At 37.9% G+C, this 24,252-nt stretch overlaps 1 protein-coding gene across 1 annotated transcript in view; it reads left to right on the top strand.

The window, feature by feature from the left end:
- The first annotated feature begins 7,768 nt into the window (after positions 1 to 7,768).
- The window catches only part of LOC104539713 (mitogen-activated protein kinase kinase kinase 15-like), a 35,243-nt gene continuing 18,759 nt past the window's right edge, over positions 7,769 to 24,252 (top strand). Inside the window, exons 1-6 of the mRNA XM_010183308.1 lie at positions 7,769 to 7,891; positions 10,237 to 10,260; positions 14,945 to 15,016; positions 18,314 to 18,507; positions 20,064 to 20,232; positions 21,348 to 21,454. Of these exons, the coding sequence (XP_010181610.1) occupies positions 7,769 to 7,891; positions 10,237 to 10,260; positions 14,945 to 15,016; positions 18,314 to 18,507; positions 20,064 to 20,232; positions 21,348 to 21,454 (689 nt within the window). The remainder of the gene's footprint in view (positions 7,892 to 10,236; positions 10,261 to 14,944; positions 15,017 to 18,313; positions 18,508 to 20,063; positions 20,233 to 21,347; positions 21,455 to 24,252) is intronic.

The following is a 24,252-nucleotide window of genomic DNA, read 5'->3' as shown; positions in this document are numbered from 1 at the left end:
TTTGACACACAGGAAGGAAGAAATGCAAAAGAAAGCTCTGACTTTCCCCCTTGTGTTTGCTGCTCTGATAATGCTTTTATAAAGGCCCCAACGGAGAGGCTTTTTTTCCTTGCCTTCCATTTTGCTAGGTGAGAGGAACAGAACTGATACGTTTTACTGTGTGGTGCACCTTTCTCACCAATAGAGCATTTTGTTACATAAAACCTGTGGCACTTGAAGGTAAGATTAAAGCCACAAATCAATAAAAGGCACATGACAAGCTCAGTGTGTGAACACAAATTGGAGGTGTTGCCCTGTTTTTGATGAAACAACACATGCCTGAAATTGCCGCTTTACCAACAGTGCTTTGGTTTTCCAGAGCTGACAATGGATGAGCACATTTCAGAATTTTTGCCATTCGATGCCCAGGTTTTCAGAATTCCTAAAGCACTTAACAAAGCCATCAGAGCTGACAAAAGTGAGATATATCTAAGTTTAGATTCCAGTTCTGGTGTATTATCCCTCCACACCGACGCTAATTATCAAATGAAGCAAAATCTGATTTTCACTGTTGTCTTCCCAAGATAATCTTTTAAAACAGTAAATTAAAAAAATATGTCACCAATATTGAAGTGGTTTTCTTTCTCCAATTTGTGACTGGTACCATTAATAAAACTCCAGAATGTCACTGTTTTTTCTTCAGTGCTTACTATATGTGAACAGAAAGAAATCTTTTTTTACCAAATTAATATGAGGATTCATACCTAACTTAATTCTTAAATTTCCTGTCCTTTGAGTCCTCAGTTCTTTTGGCCTGTGAACTAAATGCTTTTTCCAAAGGAGGTGCCCTCACTGTATCAAAAAGTTTCAAACCTCCAGTGTGCTTGCTTGTGTTTCTTTTTCTGAAGTAGGAAGTGGACTGAAACTGGTAGTCAGACTCCAGCCACAGCTGAATTCTTGTGCAAAAGTTGATTGCAGCTTGTAAGAACAATCTTCCTTCGTAAAGGTGCTTTGTAAGCAGCTTTTAAGCTGTTACAGTTGATTTTAATTTTAGCATTCCTACAAAAGTGCAGCACTTGGTTTTAACCTACAAGAAATTAAGCCTAGTCTGAAATATATAAAATGGTTTAAAAAAGGCTATTTAATGTGATTATAATATATACAATCTACATTGCAGGATAAGTCATTGCTGCCTAGTTGGTTTTTATTTTAGTGACCAGTTCAGGCCCTATAGCAAACCAGTGAAGTTAGTGAAGTTTATACTATAATATTGCTAACTTGAAGAGGTTGAATTGAAATGCCCTTGGTTTCAACCAGAAATCCCCAAATTTAAAAGAAAGTTGCATATTTGTCTTATGAGACTTTTATCTTCTAAGGCAACTTCTGGTTATATTTTTTTTTAAGACAAGTAAGCATATTCTTGCAGAATAACATGATTTTCAAGCGGTGAGATTGTTATAAAACTCCATGCATTGAGGGCACCATAATAGCAACACAGATGTCGACGGTGGTTTTACACTAAAATTGGCTTGTGTTTAGAATGTAATGGAAAGCACTGACAGTTTGCTGGTATAACAAACTCCTGAATAACTACCTTAACAATTCTGTTAGTAGTTACGACTATGTTTTATTGCCTTGAGCTATTCCCTCTCCCAGTTTCTGGGAGTACAGGTTATATTAAAGTTCAGAGAGTTATGCCTTTCATTTTAGCTTAAGTGAAAGCTGCAAAGGGCTTCTAGTTTTCAAATACACTTCACATTTTACCATAATTATGTCTCTATAAAAACTTTGGCATTCATTCTTTTAAAGGACCATGCAGTCATGCAGAAAAAAAATTGTGTGCGTGTCCTGAAGTTATGGATACTTGAAGATAGTTACGATGTGGGGTTTTTTTTATTTTAGAAGCATTGTTGTTCTTTTGAAGAATAACTTTGACAGTTTCCTCCAGTGGATTTCAAGTATAATATATTTATTTATTTACTAACTATAAAGGACACTGATGCAAAGAGCCAATATTCTGAAACAATAGTAATATGAAGGTTCATAATGTACCAGGATGTTAAGTGAATAACAAGGGGCAGAGTTCCGCATTTTTCTCCAATAAGGTTTCTATAATCATGTTAGGGTTGGATTTAAAAAAAAAAAAATCTGTTATGTATAGATAGGTTCCAAAAGCTGAAAAATAATGAATCCATAATAATGGACTGAGTTTCTTGCTCTCCGCATGGATAAGGCTGGATGGAGGTGAGTCTTAGATTAGAAGTTGAAAGCAGTACTGATTTTTTCTGACTTTTTCTTCTGTTAGGCCTCCTAGATTCTGTTTAACCTTCAGTGTATTTCAGGCTATTTCTTCATTTTCTCTTGTTTACTACTTTTAATTTACAAATCCCTAAACTTGGTGCCAAAATTTTCCTTTTGTTGTTGCTAGTAATGCCATAAATAATACAACAGTCACATGAAGACTTGTGATTTGCTTAGATCATTAAATTATATGATGCCTTCGGGTGCATTCCAGGTAAAGAATAAGTCCTCTAGTTTTAACCTGTGTAATTATGTTTTTTTCTGTTAAATTATTTATTAGTTTCATAGTCTTCTCTTTTACCACAAGTAATGATCTCTGATCTTCATTTCAGTTGTCATAGTTATTTATCTTTACCCTGTCTGGTCTCTTAAGACACGTTAGTGTTAAAATATGTAAACTGTAGTATAAGAAATAATTTATGTGCCGTTGTCCTGGTTTTGCTGGGATGGAATAATAGAATCCATTTTCTATTCAGGAAATCTGCATTTTTGAGAAGACTGCAGCTCCTGATTTTTTGGGAACAGAGGTGATGAGACACTTTGGATTAGTTGGCAGCCCTGGTATTCAGGTTTCTGTAGCAATCAAGGTCTTCAGCAGCTTTGAGTTAGCCAGGTGCAGAAACTAAAAGGAGCAAAAACCAGGGCAGATGACCTAAGCTGGCCAGCAGCAGTATGCCACACCGTAAACATCACGCTCACAATAAATTGGAAAGTTTCCTGGGGATGACCCCCTTCTCAGTGGTCGCTATCCCTGGAAGGTCTTGCCCATCATTCTGCTCCCAGGGCCTACTCCTCCATTTGCTGTCACTGTCACACTTTTGCTGGAGCTGTGGTGCTCACAGTGCATGACATCTTGCATTCACTGCTGGGAGTGCACATTTCGTGACCGCTATATGGATTGTGTATAACTTTGTGTACTTTATATTAGTATTAATCACAGAATCACAGAATTGCTCGGTTGGAAAAGACCTCTGAGATCATCATGTCCAACTGTTCCTATCTACCCCCTAAACCATATCCCTAAGTACCTCGTCTACCCGCTCTTTAAATACATCCAGGGATGGTGACTCCACCACCTCCCTGGGCAGCCTGTTCCAGCTTCTGACAACCCTCTCAGTAAAGAACTTCCTCCTTATCTCTAACGTGAACCTCCCTTGGCACAGCTTGGTGCCGTTACCCCTTGTTCTATCCTCCATCACCTGGGAGAAAAGACCAGCACCCACCTCTCTACAACCTCCCTTTAGGTAGTTGTAGGTGGTGATGAGGTCTCCCCTCAGCCTTCTCTTCTCCAGGCTAAACAACCCCAGTTCCCTCAGCCGCTCCTCGTAAGGCTTGTTCTCCAGACCTCTCACCATCCTTGTGGCTCTTCTCTGAACACGCTCCAGAGTCTCAACATCCTTCTTATAGTGAGGGGCCCAGAACTGAACACAGAAGTCGAGGTGCGGCCTCACCAATGTCAAGTGCAGGGGGATAATCACCTCCCTGGACCTGCTGGTCACACTGTTTTTAATACAGGCCAAGATGCCATTGGCTTTCCTGGCCACGTGGGCACAGTGCTGGCTCATGTTAAGCTGACTGTCAACCAGCACCCCCAGGTCCAGGTAATAAAATATTATTTTATTAGATCTGCTTCCAATTTAACCCCCAGTCTCTTTTCCTTTCCCAATGCCCCTTCTTGGTTGGGAAGGGGTCATTGGATGATAGAAGAGCTGCCTAAATGGAGACAGCCATCTGCTGCAACAATGCAGAGACTTAATGAAGATTGTGCTAGTAATACTGATGATTTACCTTAATGCACTAAAAAATATACACATAGCATAATTGTTTTACAATGGAGACAGAAGTTTAGACACATGAAATGCAATCAGATACTTAATAAAGTAAGATCAATTTTTGGGTTTGTGACAAAAGAGAACTAATTTCAGGATAAAAATAGTTTTATGTGCAACTACGAGAGAACAAAAAGAGTTGAAAATATTTCTAAGCAGAAATGAGGAAGGACACATTTTTATGGGTATGTTCTTTTGAATGTAAGTTACTGCTGCAGGAAAAAAAGCAATGAATGAGTTTAAGTGTTCTGATCCAAAATTGGTCATGTGCATAATTAAGCACATCCCTACCCCTCTACAGCCTCTGGTGGATGCATTGTAAAATTCTTTGTACTTCACTTGGAAGCCTTCTGTCTTCACAAAGGGTTTGTACCTTCCCCTGTTGAACATAGGAAACTATATCCACTGGCCTTCTGGACTTATGTGAAAAGTTCCATTATTGCATAAAATTCCTCATTCATTAAAAGATTTTATCAAAGTTGGCATCAGCTCTTGCTTTACACTTGTCTATAATGGAGGAGGCTGAGCCTAAATTTGGAAAGGTAGTCCCAGGAGTATGTTTGGCTAAACAGACTCTCCTGATATGGAGGATGGGAGTTAAGGATGAAGTGTGATTAACTTAGGTTTCTATTTATAAATCAATCTTTGTGAAGCAGATAGTAGTGTTGTAATATTTATTTTCATGTACCTCAGGAGGTCTAAGGGAATCCTTATCTGTTTCTTATCAGCCATACTAAATATGTAGTTGAAGTACAGGGCTCCATATCTGTGTTTAAAGAACTATAGATGAAAGATTTTAGCATAAATCATAAGAAGTACAGGAGAACCGAAACAGAAATATTTGTGGTGTCACATATTAGCATTGTACATTGAGCGATTCACAAAACTGTCTACACCAAGAAGAGAGATATAACCCTGAAAACAGTGGTATACTGGGTAGTCTGCTTAGACTCAGTGGTCAGTGACACTGAACACTGTACTCTCAGCACCCTGTTCACTGGAGACGTCTTAGGGATCTGCTTATTTAATAAATGTTTATTGTTGGTCATCAGTTCTTCACCCAAATTTGCATGAATTTCTTTAGTTCCCACTGGATTCAAGCTACATTTCATTAGCACATTAGTAAAGCTGGTTTGGAAAGAGATCTCTCTGCTCCCTGCTCCAAGCCTGGAGCTGTTCCTGCTGGAGAGAGGCTTGCAGAGCTTCCTGCGAATGCAGCCTCTTCTTCCTGCTCCAGTCCGCAGCCACTGGCACTTGTGATGTTCTGTTTCTGTCTGCTGTCATTTTCCTCTTTGCCATCCCTTGATTCCACTGTTCAGATTGGATCCATTTCAGTATCTTCCTGGTTTTGGTTTTTTTTTTTCATTTTCATGCATATATTTGTGATACCTCTGCTCGTCTTCCATTTGTTTTATTTTTATATTATTTTACCTTATTCACACCTGTTTTCATGAGGAGTAAATAAACAAGAAGAACCAATTTTCATAAATCTTGTCAGTGTGAATGAATAGCTGAGTGACAAATAATTACCCTTTTTAATGCATATGCTTGCTTCTGTTCTTATGTCCATTTAATGTATTTCTGATGCTACTTACATTGTTATCTAGCAGCAGTCAATAGAAGACAAAATTCAGCTGTAGGCTGCTTACATGTGGCAATGAACTGTGTATAGTCTTGTTTCAATAAACTCTGTTACGAATCATTGCTCACATTGTATTGTAAAATGCAGTAGCTGCGTGCTATGTGAGTGCATTGTCTAAATTCTCTTTCCAGGAAGGTGATTTTGATTTCACAGCACTAGTTCCACAAAAACAGTACAAGTGCTAAAATCAGTCCAAGCTCTTAGACTTCCCCTCCCCAGATGGTATTTGAATCTAGGTCTGCTTGTTACTTTGGCTTAACTTTTGTTCTATAGAAAATTTATGTTATTCAAAATGATTTTTTTAATATTTGTGTATTCTAGATTTGGATGCCTGTATAGAACTGAGATTTACTGCTTCAAGCCTGCGTGGTTTGTGTGACACTACAGTGTGCAGTGTACTAAAGATTTTTGTCCATGCTGTAGAGAGCTGGCTAAACAGGAACTGGAAAGATGATCAGTAGATGGTGCAGGAGTTGAGGTTCCACAGGAATAAGGGGATTTTCTCATGTTGCCATCATTTTGTGTTGGAGTTTGGATTTTTTGGGGAGGAGAAAGGTGTGATTGGATTTTTGTGTGGGTTTTTTTGTTTTATTGGGTTTTGATGAAGTGGTGTTTTTTTTTTCTCTTGAATGGTGATGTTTGGTTGTAAGGCAGGTCATTGTCTTTGGACTGAAAGCATTCCTTGTGCTTTACCAGGGAGTCCGTCAGTAAGCAGAGGGATGGGCTGACCCCAGTGTGGTGTGTCAGCATAGCCTGGTGGGATGTACAGCAGAGTATATTCATTGTAGGCTTTTCCAAGAACTTGCATGCTAAGTATGGGATATTTGTTCTTGTGATGTGTAACTTTGGTGAAGGCCAGGTAAACTGGTCGCTGTGTTTGAATCTTATCCACCAGACCTGCTTTTAGAGTTCTCGTTTGTTAGTAGCTCACCCTTGACTGTCATTCCTTATAGGTGCAGACACTGTTACTCCTTTGGAGATGCAGGATTTACTGCCCAGCTGCACCGAGTCTCTGGAATCTGTTTTGAACCTCAGACTCCCCTGTGGTGTGAATGCCAAGGCTTTAGTCTTGTGAATACTTTGGATATAAGTTCATGCATCTATCTCATAGCAGCAAAAGCAGACAAATATATAGATACAAGCCTTTAAAAAGCTTTAAAACAAATTTTTCTTAGGCAATATAGAGGCTATAAAGATCAGGGAAAAATACTCAGCATTAAGTGTCCCTTTCTCCAGTTACCTCTTCTCTCTGTACTGGCCTTTGGGGTTATACAAGAACCACATGATAAACTCAGAATCTTTTGGCTGTATTTCAGGTGTTCTACATAAGATGAAGTATTTCTTCTTGGCTCTCTGTGTAGGTCATCTTCCACCGACATAATTTTTTTTACTTCCATTTCTGACTGGAATTCTACCCAAAAGCAGTGGAAGTCTTGCTCTGGTTACTTGTGGTTGAATCCTCTCATTCCTGCACCTCCCCATCTGGAACATCTTGCCTGTAGCTTTTAAGAGCCAACTTTCACAGTCTTTTCTGTTTCCTGTGGTCCAAACCTCAGCTTCTTAAGATAAAGTTGATCTCACAGTTTTCCCTAAATTTTGGCCAAGTGATTGTTCTTAGAGGTTCTACCTCAGGGTTTGGAGCCTTCCATCCTATTGGGTGTTCAGGCTGTCGGGCTTAGCTCAGAGAGCAAATGCAGAACTGCTTCTTCACTGAAGATATTCCTGATGCAGTCATTTCAAAACCTCAAGCAGAATTCATGAACTCTGCCTCCTAGTTACTGTAACACTGTGGTAATTTCCCAGGTAGGTACTTATCTTTTATATGCATGGTAAAATTAATTTCTACCCTAAGAAAAATTATTCTTATTTGAATATATTGATTTTGTCTGTCCAAATAGATGTGTAATTTCAGGATTTATTTTAAATACTGTGTAAGAATAAAATTGGTTTTAAGATTATTAAGTTTTTTAGCACTTATTTCCCTTCCTCTCTCGTTTCAGATGTTGCAGTTGTGGACATGAGTGATATTTCCAAGCAGCCATCACTGTTCTACCACCTTGGCGTGCGTGAAAGCTTCGATATGGCAAATAACGTTATACTCTACCATGACACTGATGCTGACACTGCTCAGTCTCTCAAAGTAAGGTTCTCACTTCAAAATCTACTTAATTTCAGAAATGTCTTTAAATACCCGATACTGCAAATGTTTGTGGCTTTTTGCAACTTCCATTGAATGTGATTTACTGGTAGCTACATAACAAAATCATGCTAAGGAAAACAGCTGCTAGCAATAATAGTAATAATTAGAACAGTATAAAAGCTGGTTTATAAGAAAATATCCATAATATGTTCTTGGTTAATATGCTTGATTCTCCCCAGTATGTGCCAAAGTTTGGGAAGCACAGGCTAGTCATCTAAGTTTCTCTACCCAGTGAGAACATCTGTGAATGGCTTTGATTTCTGCACTTTGTGCCTATCATATCCACAAGCACATGCTCCATACCTGGAGTGCTGAATGACTTCCAGCGCCACATCCATTCATGGGTCAGATCTTCAGATTGTTGCCAGAACTTGCAAGTCTTTGTGGATATAAAGTTCAAGTACAAGTCTGGCGATGTGGGAACTTTGGAGCATGACTGGATCACATAAGGCTATAAAAGCTATTACCTGCTTTCATCTCTCTTCTGTTAGGAACTCTTTCAGTGTCACTGAGGCCCCACTGGATATCTTCCTCAGCTCCCAGTTGTTTGCATAACCTCCTTGGCCTACATAGGCCCCTAGCATATGGGATCAGAAGACTTGATTTAAGTTCCGGGAACTAAGTAGAAGAGATCCTCTGGATCAAGTGCTAGAGTAGTTAAGCAGGGCACTGGAACGTGATTCAGTCTTACCCTGATGTCCTTGATACCTCTTCTGCAATTGAGCTTCAGCTCAGTGTTAGATACTATTCTAACATACTAATACATCTTTCTTAGGAATACTTCAGAAGGTAGATAGGGATTGTTCTTGAGTGTCCTTCAGTGAAGAACAATTCATGACACAGTTCATGGCTTAGGTGCTGGACAGTTCTCAGAAGAGTTCGTTTCTCCCTGCTAAGAATGATCTTTATCTGCAGTAGGTGAAGGTCTACTGGAGATGCTTGTTTGGTTATATTAATTTTCAGATATGTGATATTTCAGGTGTCTAAGCCTTCCATCACCTTTGTTCTAGGGTATTTTATTTGGCTTAAAGAGTTTAAATTAATTAGTAATGCTGTTTAGGTTTTAGTGCCTTAATATGTATTTTTGACCATCTGCTGGTGATTCTTTTATTCTCAGGCTCATGACTACTTTGGTCATGTTTTGTTTTGTTTTGTTTTGTTTTTTCCCTTCCCATCAGGAATTTATTACTTTACTTGCATCGAGGTTGCTGTGCATGCCTCTCAAGAGTGGCTAGCCTAAGTGTTGTAAAGGCAGTATTCCTGACTGCTATTACTTCTACTGGGAAGATCTGTGAAGTTCAGCCAGCCAGACTTTATGTTGCTTATTTCTTATGACCCATCCTGAAATTCTCCCAAGAGTTGTCTCTTCTTTTTCACCAATGTCCTTTCCAAAACAACCTAGTTCCAAGCATATGAAGGAATATATCATCTGGATTTCAAGAGGGTCATATTTTCAGAACTAAACCTCTTAGGTGATCCCTGATATTTTTTCTGTTGTTGAGGAAAACGATGCAGCAGTTGTCCAAGTGGATTTCAGGCTGTCAGATGTGAAGTTGCTCAAGCAGAATCATCTTAGGCTAACAGAGTGCATACAATGAAATTATATCGATAACCTCGCTTAGAAACAAGTCTGTATCTAACATTGGTAGTGTGACTTACCTGGAGATCCTTTTAGTTTCACCAAGCAGCATTCATTGGACATGTAAGCCTTCACTAGAAGGAGGAGGAGGTTACTTAACAGCAACTGGAAATTTTTGAGGTCTGGTGTACATGCCCCTTAGTTTCTCATCTGCCTTATAGATTCAATATCTCTCTCTAGATTTCAAGATGAGAAGAATTAGTGTGTAGGAGGAGTGTGTTGGTGTGTGCCTATTCAGCTGGGAAATGGGCCTAGGTATCTTAAGGATAAAGGATACTCTTTCAGAGAGAAAAAATCTCCAGCTTTGAATGCTTGTCTCACAAATGCCCAGGATGCGACTGGGTGTATGGAGTGCGCAGCCTGAGAAACTCCAATTACTGGCAACTACAACTTCTCTTCATCTTCTGATCACTTCTTTAATAGGTTTCTGCTTTGAGTCATTAATTTTTTCCAAACCTAAACTACTAGCACTTTTCTTGATGTTGTTCTGTCCCTTCAGTTGGAATTTGCTGTGGTAGGAAATGTGGATTATGCTGTGAAGACCACATCTATATTTGTGTGTATATGTGTTTACCCATTATTTTTATTGGAAATAATAACTTCCAGTAAAAATTAATAAATGTTTTTATTCTTCTCCTCCCCCCAGGATATGGTAACTCAGAAGAACACGGTAAGTATTAAATCTACATACATTTTAAATTGTAAAATGAGAGTACTAAATTTAAAGCAACTCTAATAAGAAAACTGCCAAGCATATGTATGTTCTTTATGTTTGAAGGAAGTCTTTTACCAATATACAATTCAAACTAGTGGAAATATTGCTGGCTTGCTTTCCAAAGTAAAGCTAGATTGAAAAATGACCTTTTTTAGAACTTCCTTTTTGTGTTCTGGGAAAGTGCCAGTAGCTATATGTTATGTATGGAGGTTGATAGATCAAAATACAACCCCAGAAATTAAGTCTCTTTCATCAACTTGTGCAAATATTTGTGTGTGTGATGACTTAATAGGGCTTACTCTTCTGTATCAAACAGCTTTAACTACTGTGTACCCATCCTCTTCCACACAAATTCACAAAATTTACCCGCATATGCAAAATCTTGTTTCCCAAAGTAAAAATATTCTTACTCTTAATGCAGGTAAATCCAAACAAGTAAGCAAGCCTGAACCATGATAAGGTTTAGTGGTTATTTTAGTCTTATTACAGTATACCACAATATCTTAGTTACTTGTTTTGTCATGCTTCACATCATATCAGTGGTTATTTTCATTAAAAACTCTACACTGTTATTCTGAGGATTATTGAATTTGCAAAAATCTTGAGCTTCCATTTATTCCTTTCTGTTTCCACACATTCACCATATACTTCTGTTTTCTTCTGAAGAATATAAGACTAAAATAATAAAATGTTCTTAGAGTGTGCTAATAATTTAAAATAGAAGAGATAATGCATTAGTCATGGTAATTTATTTTGAGCTGCTGTTTATACTTGGCCACAGCACTGCATTTAGGCTAAAGATAGATCAGGTTGAGCACATGAGTAAATCCAGGTCATTTTTTTGTCTGTCCTGGTGATCTTTGAACTGGTTTCACCTCAGAGGTGTGAACTGCATTTACTAATCTGCAGCTCTGTGAAGAGGGGCCTCAGAGTGAGACAGATTTTCTTGTGAATGCTTCCATCCATCAACTGGTGGTTGATCAAAATGTCCCAAGCCTGTGTCTTCCCCTCCAGAACAAGAGAAGAATTCTGACTGAGTCATTTGGTGGCAATTCCAGAAGTGGAGTAAAGGCAAAGAGGACGGTGGCAAGTTCAGCCTAGCACGATCAGATTAGCAGCCTGCGATCTCTTCTTTTGGCAGATTCTTTTTTCCTACAGATGGAAGCATTTACGTTCATGTGGAAGAGAAGGAAAGATGGATCTGGTGGCATGGTTTCTACAGCAGGGCCTGGTATTGGACCTGTAGATACCATGTGGCACTCTTCATTAGGGTCTGATTGGAAAGGGGATAGATATTTGGTCTGCTATGGTTTTCTCTAACCCAGAGGTAGCCACAGCAATACCACTCCTGGTTTTATGAAGAGAAGTCCTCTCCATATCTTATAAGCTCTATGTCCATGCATCTGCACTGTGTTGTATAAGGGAATGGGGACAACTGAGATTGCTACCAGGCACAGCGCACCATTGAGTGAAAGTTCCTGTGCAGGCTAATGTAGCTGGGACCTTTCTCTGAGGTTTCCCTGACCTCACCTTTGCTACTTATCCTGCAGATCTCAAGTCATAGAATAGCATCATAGAATGTGTTGGGTTGGAAGGAACCTTTAAAGATCATCTGGTCCAACCCCCCTGCAGTAAGCAGGGACAACGTTACTAGATCACAGATGGGACCTCCACCACCTCTCTGGACAACCTGTTTCAGTGATCTACCACTCTCATGTTGAAGAACTTTTTCCTAATATCCAACCTAAATCTACCCATTTCTAGTTTGAAACCATTACCCCTCGTCCTATTGCTATGTGCCCTAGTGAACAGCTCTTCCCCAACTTTCTTACAGGCACCCTTCAGGTATTAGAAGGCTGCTATAAGGTCCCCCTGGAACCTTCTCTTCTCCAGGCTGAACAAACCCAACTCTCTCAGCCTGTCTTCACAGGAGAGGTGTTCCAGCCCCTTGATCATCTCTGTGGCCCTCCTCTGGACCTGCTCCAGCACTTCAATGTCCTTTTTGTGTTGGGGACTCCAAAGCTGGACACAGTACTCCAGGTGAGGTCTCACCAGAGCAGAGGGGCAGAATCATCTCCCTCAATCTGCTGGCCACACTTCTTTTGATGCAGCCCAGAATGCAGTTGGCCTTCTGGGCTGCAGATGCACATTGGTGGCTCATGTTGAGCTTCTCATCTACTACTAGTACTACTAGTACCCCCTAGTCCTTTTCCTCAGGGCTGCTTTTCAGCACATCATCTCCTAGCTAAGTTGTGTACAAAGGTGCAAAAAAAGTCATAGCGTAGAACAGATGTGGAGCGATGTTAAAGATACAGAGAAGATGAATGTCTAGTGTGTCATCTATAGTGATTTTCTTTTGTGTATTACAAGTAAGCCTTGAAGAAAATGGATGTTTTCCTTACAAGGAAATTCAGTGTCAAGGAGGAGGCAAGAGGAAGGAAGCTGGACATACAGGTGAAAGCAATGCATAGAAAAAGGGTTACCAAGTCATTTGAGAGTTGGCCTGAATACAGCTGATCTAACAGTGAAAATTATAGAGCAGTGGTGTGAGTCTGAGAGATTTAATCCCTACTGTCTGAAAAAAAGTGTGTTAAGTGTGGGAGAATTTCCTTCCTTCCCTCTACCATCCAGGAATGAAGTTCTCATGGATAAGATCAGGACTGTGATGTAGTTCTACTCGACTCCCCCAAACAAGCAATTAAAATTCTGTATTGATAATTTATTGCATACTTGCGCACAAATGGAAAGAATTATTGGCTATGGGAGTTTAGTTCCCAAGGAAGTATTGCCCTGGCATGAAATTAAAGGTCAAGATTCGGTGTCCCATCAGTTAGGTTTCCTTCTGCAGAGCTCCTCTGAGCTTTAAAGTCTATCTTCTGCTATTTTTACTGAGAGTGTATGTACAGCTTCCTAGTTTCTATCTAAATTATCATCGATAAAATAAATTGCAAATATGCAGTCTTGCAGAACAGTTTGTTTCTCATGTCATTATGAAAAAATCAAGGTTTGAGAGCACAGCGGATGCTACTGGACTGCAGGGTATGTGAAAATAAATTTGTGGAAAATGGGCTTCTGCTTTGGAATTTCTTTAGATGTCAGATAAATACTGGTTTACTGGGGAAACAAAATTTCAAGGATTTTTGAAAGCAAAAGTGCTTCAAAAAAATCTTTCCTGAAACCAATGTAACAGACAAAAATCCATGAGAAAAATGTTCTGTTTTGATGCAACATTTTGTTGCTATCCTAGATTTTTCTTTTCTTTACAATAGGGAAATTTCCTCTCCCTCTACAGAATTTTAAGGAATAGTGTATAAAAAAAGTGCAAGACTGAGTGATGGAAGCAAAATATACAAAACTATATCCTTCTGGCAATAGTTCTAGCATTGTTTGCAAATAGTTTGAGGTACACATTTTGGGCCTTTCGGTTTGTTTGAATGTAGCACTGAGAATACGAACTAGGACTTCCCACTCTGAAAAATTATTATGGCAAGCACAGAATACAAAGAGGAAGACTTAATAATTAATTTTTTCTTTAGTTGATGGTATGCCTGAAGAAATTTGAATAGCCCTGTTAATTGCTTTTGGAGAAGGTATTTAAAGGAAAGTAAGCTGGCTATTAAACCAAAAGGTTTATTATAGTATACTTAGGCCTGTGGGCCTGATGAAGTATTTTCATCAGACTTTAATGTTGGGTTGTTTTTTTTCAATGAATCCTGTAGCAGCTCTTATAGTTTGCAGAGAGTAATGTCTGGGCCATGGAGGAGTCATTAGCAAAAATTCTCCTTGATCTAAAGGGAACAGGATTGCAATTTATCCTTGCCACAAGGAAGCTTTATGTTGAAAAATCACTTTTATTGTAGCTGGCAGAAAGTCTCTTCAGAGTTTCAGTAGCTGTATAAATTAGACTGTGTCTACTGTTTCAAGGCAATGAAATTTTAAGAAAACTAAATAGAAAGATTTTGGCACTTGAACTCATATTCTTCAATTTAGTAGCCCCAGTGGATTGAAATGAGAGCCAAGACTGTAAAGTATGATTATGTTATGTGAACGTAATACTCTGAAGAAGTAGTATTCAGAGTGGCTTTCCAGTTTTATGTTCTGATTATTTTCACAATATAGAAAAGTTTGAATAATATGGTCATTTAATAATGTATTTCTAAAAAAAGACTGTGGCAGCAGTACAAAGGCAAAGGGTAACCCATTAAATATTACTTTTCATGTTTATAATCATGAAGTATGCCACTGTTACTATTGATATAATGAAAACTAAGGATTTTAAAATTCATTTATGAAAGTTAGTTTTTATGGAAATGTTATTATCTCAAAGGTTGCATATTTGTAGTAGTTGAATTATAGTTAACTAATCAGATAATGAATATCATAGGTTCATAAAAGTACGGCTTAAAAGCATCTTAATGATGACACAGGGCGATATATATGTGTATATAGATAGAGAAATCTTCTGAGTGGCAAAGTACTGCACTGTTTTCTTGGCCTTGCTGTAATTATCTATATTCATTTTCTGTTGTTTCTTTCTTTAATAATTTCTCTTATTCATGTGTCATGTCTGTCTTTTTGATTCTTACACTGTTTTGTGGTGGTGTTTTCCTCTTTGTTGTTTTATTTCAATTTGGAGTAGGTTGCCAACAACAAAGCTTTTCTTCGGGTTCAAGTACCTCCTGAATACCACAGTGGTAATCTGTTAGGCAAAGTATGTATCACTTTAAATCTGCTTTCTGTTGAATATCCCATCTTATTACTGTGTTTCTAGGCATTTTTATATATTTTTATTTTTAGAATAGTGCTTGACAGGATCTTTCCTTCAAAGTGATCGTAATCTTGGAGTACCCGTTCCTTGCAAGCCAGATCCTGAGCATTTGGAATGATTGGCTTGTGATAATCACTCTTCACAGGCTTTACATTAAAATGCTGTGCATATTCAACTTCAGAAGAAATATTTTTATAAAGCTTGTAATATTTTAGTCTCCTGTATTGCAAGATGGATAGGAATGTAATGTCACAGAAAAGTACTGTGAAAATCTTAATTCCTAACACAACAGTGGATTAAACTCCCTGAACATTCAAAAGTTTGTGACTTCTTTGAGTGAATGCAGTTCATTTTCTGTTATCCTGTGTGTTTTCTTTCTAACTGCTTTGAAGGTAGGGTAAGCCCTCCTAATACTCTTGATGCTTGACTAAGTGGAAAATGAACTGCGTGGCTTAAGTAAAATAATTGTGCTATTATCTGTGCAGGTGTAATTCCCTCTCTAAAAATGCAGAGATTTTACTCAACGTTATTTAATTGAACAAAAAAAAAAAAGAGCCCTTTAATTCTAGTGCAGCATCTCTGTCACAAAGTGACAGTTGCATCGGAATAACTGTAACAGTACAACTAAAAAGACTGTTTACGTTATTAAGGTAAAAAGTTTACTTTTAACCACATTATCAGAATTTTTAGAGGAGTATTTTAAGACAAAAAGCACTCTACATTTGGCCTGTCTTGCCTAGAGACTAAAAATGGCCTTTGTGGGCCTAGCGCTTCCAGCCCTTCAGCAAAGGCGTGGCATTATGCTTAATTCCTTTAACCATTTTCCCTTGAAGAACGAGTCTCTCTGTCAACAACTAACTTGCAGTTATTTCCTGGGGGTTTTTTTTGTTCCTAAATTTTAGGCTCTTTTTGTGATAGATTTTTAAATTGTTGTGATTGAATACGAAACTTTCCTAGCTAGCATATTGGGCATACATTATTTACTGGAAGATGAGCTATTGAGAGATTTTTTTCTTTCAGTCTGCTTGAGGTTTTTTTGTAATATTTAATGTAAAAAAATTCTCAAAATAAGACAATAGCTTAACTACTAATCCTGAAGTAAACCAACTCAGCATATAATCTTTATAAACTATGAAATTATAATTCTATTACAATTAAATAAGCCATAATTTATGTATAAATTGCTAAAATTGCTCTATATGTTACTTCATACATACCTGAGTAATTTCTTCTTTATCTTAAAAAGCAATAGTTGGTGTATGACAGGACAGTAATTTTCACAATGATTAGCCTTCTGTATGAGAGCCCAGCATCCCGAGTACACAGTCTGAAGAAGAAAGGATGATGTTTTCAACCGTCTCTAGCCCTTGATAGTGTAAGAAAAGTAGATGGACAGAACTGTGTTTTTATGTAATGGAGATAAGAAAGACTCTTTAGAAAGGCCACTCTGCATGAAGGGGGTTTATAGTTTATTATATATATATATTGAACAGAAGAAGCTAGAAAACTGGAGCTGGTTGTTTTTCAGACAAGGTGATGTCCTCAAACATGTGTAGGTTTCCTTACTTCTGCACACAAAAATGTGTCTGTCATGGATAAAAATGTGGTTATAATTGCATGGATTTCACTATCCAAAAAGAGACAAGAAATCCAAGTCAAATAGGTGAGAAGTTGGCTGAATAATTTCACACATCATTTACTTTTTGTCTGAAAATTGTTTTGCTTTTTCACTAGATAACTGCAGCTCTCTCTGCATCACAGGATACATAATACTTTCAGGTTTGGTTTTTTTTCATCGAAGGAAGAACTAATTCACTGTTACATGTTTACGAATACAGTTTATTCACAAGACCCTTTTGCATTGCACTGAACTCAGTGTTTATTTGAAGGAACCTCAGAATAAATTGCTTTAACATACTGTTTGTTTGGGTTGCAAGTTTTCTGACTTTTTTAGTGGGAACAAAAGATAACATTGCGACAGATAATGATATTACAACAGAGATACTGTTGTAACTGTAAGGTTTATAAGGAAGAAATGTGACTTGATCTTTATCTGTTAGAAATAATATAAAATTCTAAATCCTTACAGACTCAGATCAGCAGCAGGATGTCACTGATAAAGATTTTTTTTCCATCTCTGTTTGTAGTACCTGCATGCCCTACATTGTTACTTCTCTGAGCAGTTTACTTCTCTTGTCTAGTTTATTAATGCGTATAAAAATGTGCGATCTTCATAGCCATCCTTTCCATTATCTCAGCATTCTCCCATTGTTCAAGGTGACTTTAAATGGCTATGGCTTTACTGCAGGCTAAGACGACATGAGAAAATGAAAGGTATTATTGTGCTGTATGTATTTGCAGCCTTGATATCCCCAAGGTAGCAGTTGAAGGGTATTTAGTGGTAGTTAATTTGTTAGATGTATCATACAGACCCATGCTTCAGTGCTTCTATGGCTTTACTCTGAAAAGCAAAGTTTGCTTCTCTTTTAAACAGCAGAGAATTGTCGTAGCTCAAAATGGGATAGTGGTGCTTCTCATAGCTGTGGAAAATTTCACAATTGTCTGGTTTTTGGGGTCTTGCTCAGGAACTGAATACTGAGTGACATTTCTATTTTTCTCTCCCGTTTCTGCATCTTGATCATGTGCACACTTTTTATGTGGAATATTGAGGATTTTTTGTTTGCACTTGTAGAATTTTGTGTTAAAAGTCATAGATATATTACAAAACATTTCAAAGTTTGGTTGGTTGGTATGGTGTTTGATGGCAGCATGCAGCAGATGTTTTGTAGGCTCTTCTAGAGTAAAAATCTCCAAAAAGTCCTTCCAATGCCTGTATTTCTGCATTTCTCTCTCTTTGTGGGGAACTCTGCATCATATCCTTCCTAGCACAGAGTGTGCCTAGAGGATGCAAGTGCATCTCTGACCTCAAAAATCTGGAACCAGAAGGTTAGCTTGTAATTGTCAGACCCTATGTAGCGTCCATGCATCACATGGATGAGCAGTTTTGTTGTATTGTAACTTAAGAGGGCTGGACCCTTATTCATCACCCTTGTTAATAATTGTAACTGTTCCACAGAAAATTCCTTGAATTTAATGCTTGCAGATCATGTGTTAAACAGTGTGCTAAAGCTTCATAGTTCACGAGCCCTAATCTAGCTGTATTTTCTGGCAGTGAAAGATTCTGTGTATACATATTTCCACTTTCATTTGTTTTCTAAACTGTGCCTGTTTTTCTTTTAGGCTTCCAGTGGCAATTATTATTTTATTCCATACATCGTCACACCTTGTGCTGACTACTTTTGCTGTGAAAGTGATGCCCAACGAAGAGCTTCTGAGTACATGCAACCTAGCTGGGATAATATCCTTGGGCCACTTTGTGTCCCGCTGGTGGACAAGTTTGTCAGCCTTCTTAAGGATGTTCATGTTACCTCATGGTAATTTTACAACACATACACCTCCAGAACCTTTGATAGTCTCTTGTTAATGTCATGAAAAAAGATGCAGAATCTCTAGTAGCATTGATTTTTTTAATTTTATTTTTCACTGCACTTAATATAATGTTAAGAGAAGCTGCTAACTTTGCTGCTTTCTGTATTGATGTCCTGCAGCTGTTGCAGTTAACTAACCATGTTATGCTGGAAATGTATTTATGGTTACTTTCTGAAATATCAGTAAGCAAAGGTGGTCCATGGATAAGATAAAAGTGCTTAAGTGTAACTTACAGTGCATAAGATTGTAATAAGAGAGAAGATCACAGCCTCTTCGTAGAGCTCAAAGCCAAAGACTGTCCTTTTCTGTCGCCAAATAAGTGTATATGTAGGGCAGCAACTGGCAATCAAATGTAATTTCTATGGTTTGTTGCTTGGTTGTGTTTTTTTAACATTAGCCTTCTGATATAACCTAATAAACGTGATAGTCTTCAGCCACTTCTACAAGGGACTGTTGGGATTTTGAGGATTTGGGCTGGAGGTGGAAGTCTTTCTTGATTGCTCACCCTGTACTCTGCAGCTAGTCTGGTTTTGTTTGTATTTCTAGAATACACTGGGAGAAACTGAGCTTCTACGTTATCTTTTTCCTAGTGTCTGAAGCATTAGGTAGTGCTGAGGGCCCTCGGATTTCTTTCTCTTTCCCCAGTGCCATCTCACCCAAGTGAAAGGCTCTCCTAAAAAACTCCTTTTCTCACCTGGTCCCACTCTTAGGATCCCACAGATGACCCTGCTCACACACACCTTGTCCCTTAGAACCTCCATCCATGGCAGGTCTGCTATTCTGTGACACTGTGCTGGGCAGCGACTGGGATATTGCTGGTCTGAAGAAGCACAGGCTGCCTCCTGCTTCTCCAAAGCAGTGCTAGAGGGGAGGCTGCATGCAGGCAGCACAGGCCCAGTTTGAGGAAAGGGACAAGAGGAGGGGCAGAAACTCAGTAATGTTGGTCAGTATACAGGACAGCTATGCTCAGCAGTGCAGGCTCATGAAGCTACCAGCATTAGTAGCATTGGTAGTAGTAAATTTTGGCACTGCTTACCATTTATGTCACCCTGAAACAGTGCTCTGGGCATCAGCTGTCCAAAGCTACCTGTATACTTTGTCTCTGACATTTATGACCAGGGTTGTGGGTGATTTTGTTTTGGTAATTGTTTTGTGAAGTCCTACAGTAAAGCCTCTTTTCTCTCTGCCATTTTTATTTTGAAGTGCCTAAAAGGGGCTTTTGTCAGTAATGGGACAAAGAAGTGCCCTGGCTTTACTGTGCTGATAAAATTATCTCACAATCCTGGTTGTAAATGTATTGGTACCAAGGCCACCAGGGCCCCCACAGTCTGAGGTCATGTAGGATGGAATATGTATGAGTTAATGCAAAATGTGGGAACATTTGATGTGCACCTCACTCTGAGGAAATGGTATTTTTTATTACAAATTATGCTTTTTATTAGAAATATAACCATGTGTCATAACAGTCTTATTCCTGTTTGTCTGTCTTTTGTTTCTTTAGTGCCTATTACAAAGAAACACTGTTACATGATATTAGAAAAGCTAGAGAGAAGTATCAAGGAGATGAACTGGCTAAGGAGCTGGCCAGGATTAAGCTTCGCATGGATAATACTGAAGTGCTGACTTCAGACATTGTCATAAACCTACTTCTTTCTTACAGAGATATTCAGGTATGTTCCTAAAGCCTAAGGAAGATTGTTTTAGCATGGGATTTTGGCTCTTGTTTGTTCTTCCATACTTCATTGTTTGTTGAACAGTAATTCAAAGCTAACAGTAAATTGTTATAGTGTTTAAGTTTGATCTCTCTGTTGCGCAACTTAAGGCACTTCAAGCTCTTATTTATTTTGCCTGTGAACAGGAGACACAGATTAGGTGACTTCCTAAGGTGGTGTTTTTAGTAATTTTTAACCTCCTTAAAAAAAAAAAAGAAAAGAAAAAATCCCCTACTAAGCAAGACGTTTGCTTTTCCCTTCCATTCCTTCCTTCTCCCACACCAAAGTCAGATACATTTAGAAATGAAGAAAATGCATTTCTTGTCACCATTGTATGTGCTTACTGAATTTCCAAACTGCCTGCCTGTCTGCTTGACATACCTTTTAAAATATGCTTCCAACCATTCTATGGATTTTTTTTCCATCAGGAGCTAAGTTGGTTATTTCATAGGTATAAATGGGTCGTGAGAGCCACATCATCCTGCATAACCCAGCTTTCCATTCTGGGATGCGTATTTTCCTGCAGCACTTTATTCAACTTCATTTTGGTTGCCTCTGGTGATCGTTTGCATTCCTTTGAAAGATTTTCTCCCTTGAGAAATGTAGTCATCTGGAAACCTGTTTTGAACAAATAAATTAACTAATATGAGGCCATCTGTGATGTCAGTAAACTGGCTTCTTCAGCAATGTATATGTGGGTTACCAAAATGAGTGCATAACCGGCTCACATACTGAATGAACTGTGCTCAAGTCTGTGATGACCTGTCATCAGAAGTCCTTAATAAGGCCTGAAAAAGCCAGACTCATAACCTCTCCTTCCTGGTGCTGGGAGTGTAATTGATCAAACTATCCAGAGGGATTCAGTAATGTGGGCAGTAGTATTGAGGTGAGGAAGAGCCAAGTACTGACATGGACAGACAAAATCCCTGTTTAGTTCCTTACACAGAATTTGTGGCTGTTTCACTGACTCTTCTAGGAACAGTCAGCTGAGATACTGTCTAGTAATCATGATCCATTTTAGTCTTTCCTCTGCTTTCAGTTTATTTTCTTTCTTTTTTCTTAATTCATACCAGGACTATGATGCTATGGTGAAGCTGGTAGAAACACTAGAAATGCTTCCTACCTGTGATTTGGCTGATCAACACAACATTAAATTTCATTATGCTTTTGCATTGAATCGGTAAGGATGATTGATTGAGGTTGTTTCATTTTACTGCTGTTCCATATGGACTTATATATAAATTTATAGCACAGATAATATCAAATTATTTTCCCTTTCTTCATACATTGATATTCACCACAGTCATCTTTCGTTAATCACATACCTCCTATATCTGTCAGGACAGCTTATAATTTTTGAAATCATTGTTTTCCAACAACCTTCATTCTGTCAACAGCATGACAAGGGTGGATCTGTTTCAAAGGCCGCCTGGGTAATTGTGAAAGACTCCAATGATACCAATGGGTTCTTGGTCAGGCTGAGATTGTTTATTCTGAGTCACTGATTATTCTGAACATCTTGAAAAGTTTAGCATAATAGAGTTATGGGTGAGTTATTAAAGTAATAGGTAACAAACACTGCTTGATCCAAGAATACACATTCATGATACAGCTTCCTTTAAAGGCTGAAAGGTGACCTGGACCTACAGGCATGTTGTTAGATTAGGAAACAAAAATACTATTGAACTCTTCTAGTTAGCTACATATTTCTCTAGTGCCTATGTATAATAGTTACTTCATTTCTAAAGAATTTATATTAAGATTGTATTGTAGAAAATAAATCTTATACAAATGAAATAACATGTAATAATAAAAGTAACCGGTTAGATGCAATCCACATGCTACTAAAACCTGAGACTTGCAGTCTAACTAAAATTAGCATTGGGCAGCATCAGGATGGCATACGTTAAAGGGATTAAGCACTTAATAGATCTAGAAAAGCAGTTCCTGTGGCATTTTATGGAAAGTGGTAGTAAGTCTGTGCCATTTGACAGTTTCATCAGACTTAGGAGTAAATGCAAAATAATTGCTTAGAAAAATATTGGATCACTGTGACAGTTCTTTGTCAAAGAACAGTTTTCTCACAGCATTTTATAGACTGTATTCTCTAAAAAAATAATCATTCTCATGCAGCCATGTGCAGGGTTGTACACATAGGAACAAAGAATGCGGTACAGGCTGACGGGAAAGTTCACAGAAAACAGTGATTTTTGAAAAGGATCTGGTGGTTTGTTAATATGCTGAGTCATCATCTGAGTGATGCAGTGGCAAGAAGCTTGAATTGATCTTTGAAAGAATGTAGTAGTATACAGAGTCTTCAGCACAGGTGTGACTGATACTGTGCCTGATTCTAATGCCCATGCTTTTATGGCAGCTAGCTATAGAGGTGTTTTTGAAGAGTGGAATTAAAGCTATTTTAAGTGCTTTTATTAATTTACGAAAGAAAAGAACAACAGTAAATTCTGAGATTACAATGAAAATTACCTCTGTGAGAAGAAATGTACCAGGTGCCAGACAATACCCAAATCTCTCACAGAAAAAGATAACTAGGCTCATATTTGGAAACTTAACCCAAATTTAGATGACGATGAAGCCTTTTTAATAAGAAGAAGGATAAATTATTAATATTTAGCTCTTGATACCAAATATGTGCATATAGTTCCTACATATAATTCAGCCTAAATGGGTGGGGCTTTTTTTAAGACTGGTAGTCAGCATTTGGTATCTTGATCCTCCGCTCTGATATCATAGACCATTAAATCTTAGCTGATCAATCATCCACTGAGTCTGTTAACTTCTTTTGCTGAAGTGTATCTTTCAGAAAATTTTGATCTGAATATATAAAGACAGAGAGAATCCATTTCTATAACTTGCAGTTTGCTCTGGTATTTATTACACCTAATGAAAGATAATTTTCTCATTAGGCTGCTTAAAAATAAAAGGAAAAATGCACTTTTGGTATAGAATTTTTTAATGTACCACGAGGCAGTATTTAAAAGTAGAAGCCAGTATTTTGACATTTCTTGTGATTATGTACATTATTAACCATGTTCCTGGCTGTATAGTTATTATTATTATTATTGAACAGTATGGTTTTCTTTTTTCCACCTTTTCCCCCAACCCCTAAAAATTGCAGCCTTGCTGTTATACAGCTTCTGAAGTTCAAGTCACCTTAAGATATCATACTGATGTCTTGAGAAGTGGTTTCAACGAAAAGGATTTGACCCTATTTTTTCAGAAGTACTTTGTCCAGCTTCTTATTATTTCAGGAATTTGACACAAGTTGTTTAAATCTGCCAGTAAGAATAATGCTAGAGTCATACCTTGCCGCGCCTTAGGAAAATACCGTGATTTGATCAGTTTTTAAAACTTTTTCATATAGATGTGCATAATAAATTTGGCAGGCTCCTTTGCTGTCTTTGTCTTCAAATTGTTTGTATTTTGAGGGGCATGTTACCCTCTTGCCATTAAATCTTCTGTTTTGGCAATGCCAATGGTGTCCTTATAAGACAAGATAAAATGAATTGCTCATGAACTTGCTTTCCCCATCAACAGATTTCATTAACTTGGTCACTAGCCTGAACCAGTGTGACTCTCCTTGTGTTCTTCTGGGAACAATTTAAACATTTCTGTGAAGAAATTTTTTCAGAAATAAATGACCAGTCTTTTATCAGTAAGAATAAAGAATTTAGCTTCTTCAGATGTCTTTGCCTTCTTGAAACGAAATGTTGGATGAGATTTAAGACTCGACCATTTTCAGAACAAGTCAACTTAGTTCAAAGTGACCCCTAAAGTGTTGCTTTTAGCATCTTATTTCCATGGGTTTTTTGAATCACTTATTTTTTCTGTCTTAAAAACAAATTCTTTTTTGTGAGTCCTACCAGAATCTACTTTTAAAAATACAGAACAATGTTTTCACTTAATATTCCAATAATTTCAGCATACAAAGCCTTATTAATGTTGCTCAGTGCAACCGAT

This window comes from Mesitornis unicolor, unplaced genomic scaffold (assembly GCF_000695765.1).
Source record: "Mesitornis unicolor isolate BGI_N332 unplaced genomic scaffold, ASM69576v1 scaffold20944, whole genome shotgun sequence".
NCBI lineage: Eukaryota > Metazoa > Chordata > Aves > Mesitornithiformes > Mesitornithidae > Mesitornis > Mesitornis unicolor.
Note: the sequence above shows the minus strand (reverse complement) of the source record. Positions and strands in the feature narration are given on the sequence as shown.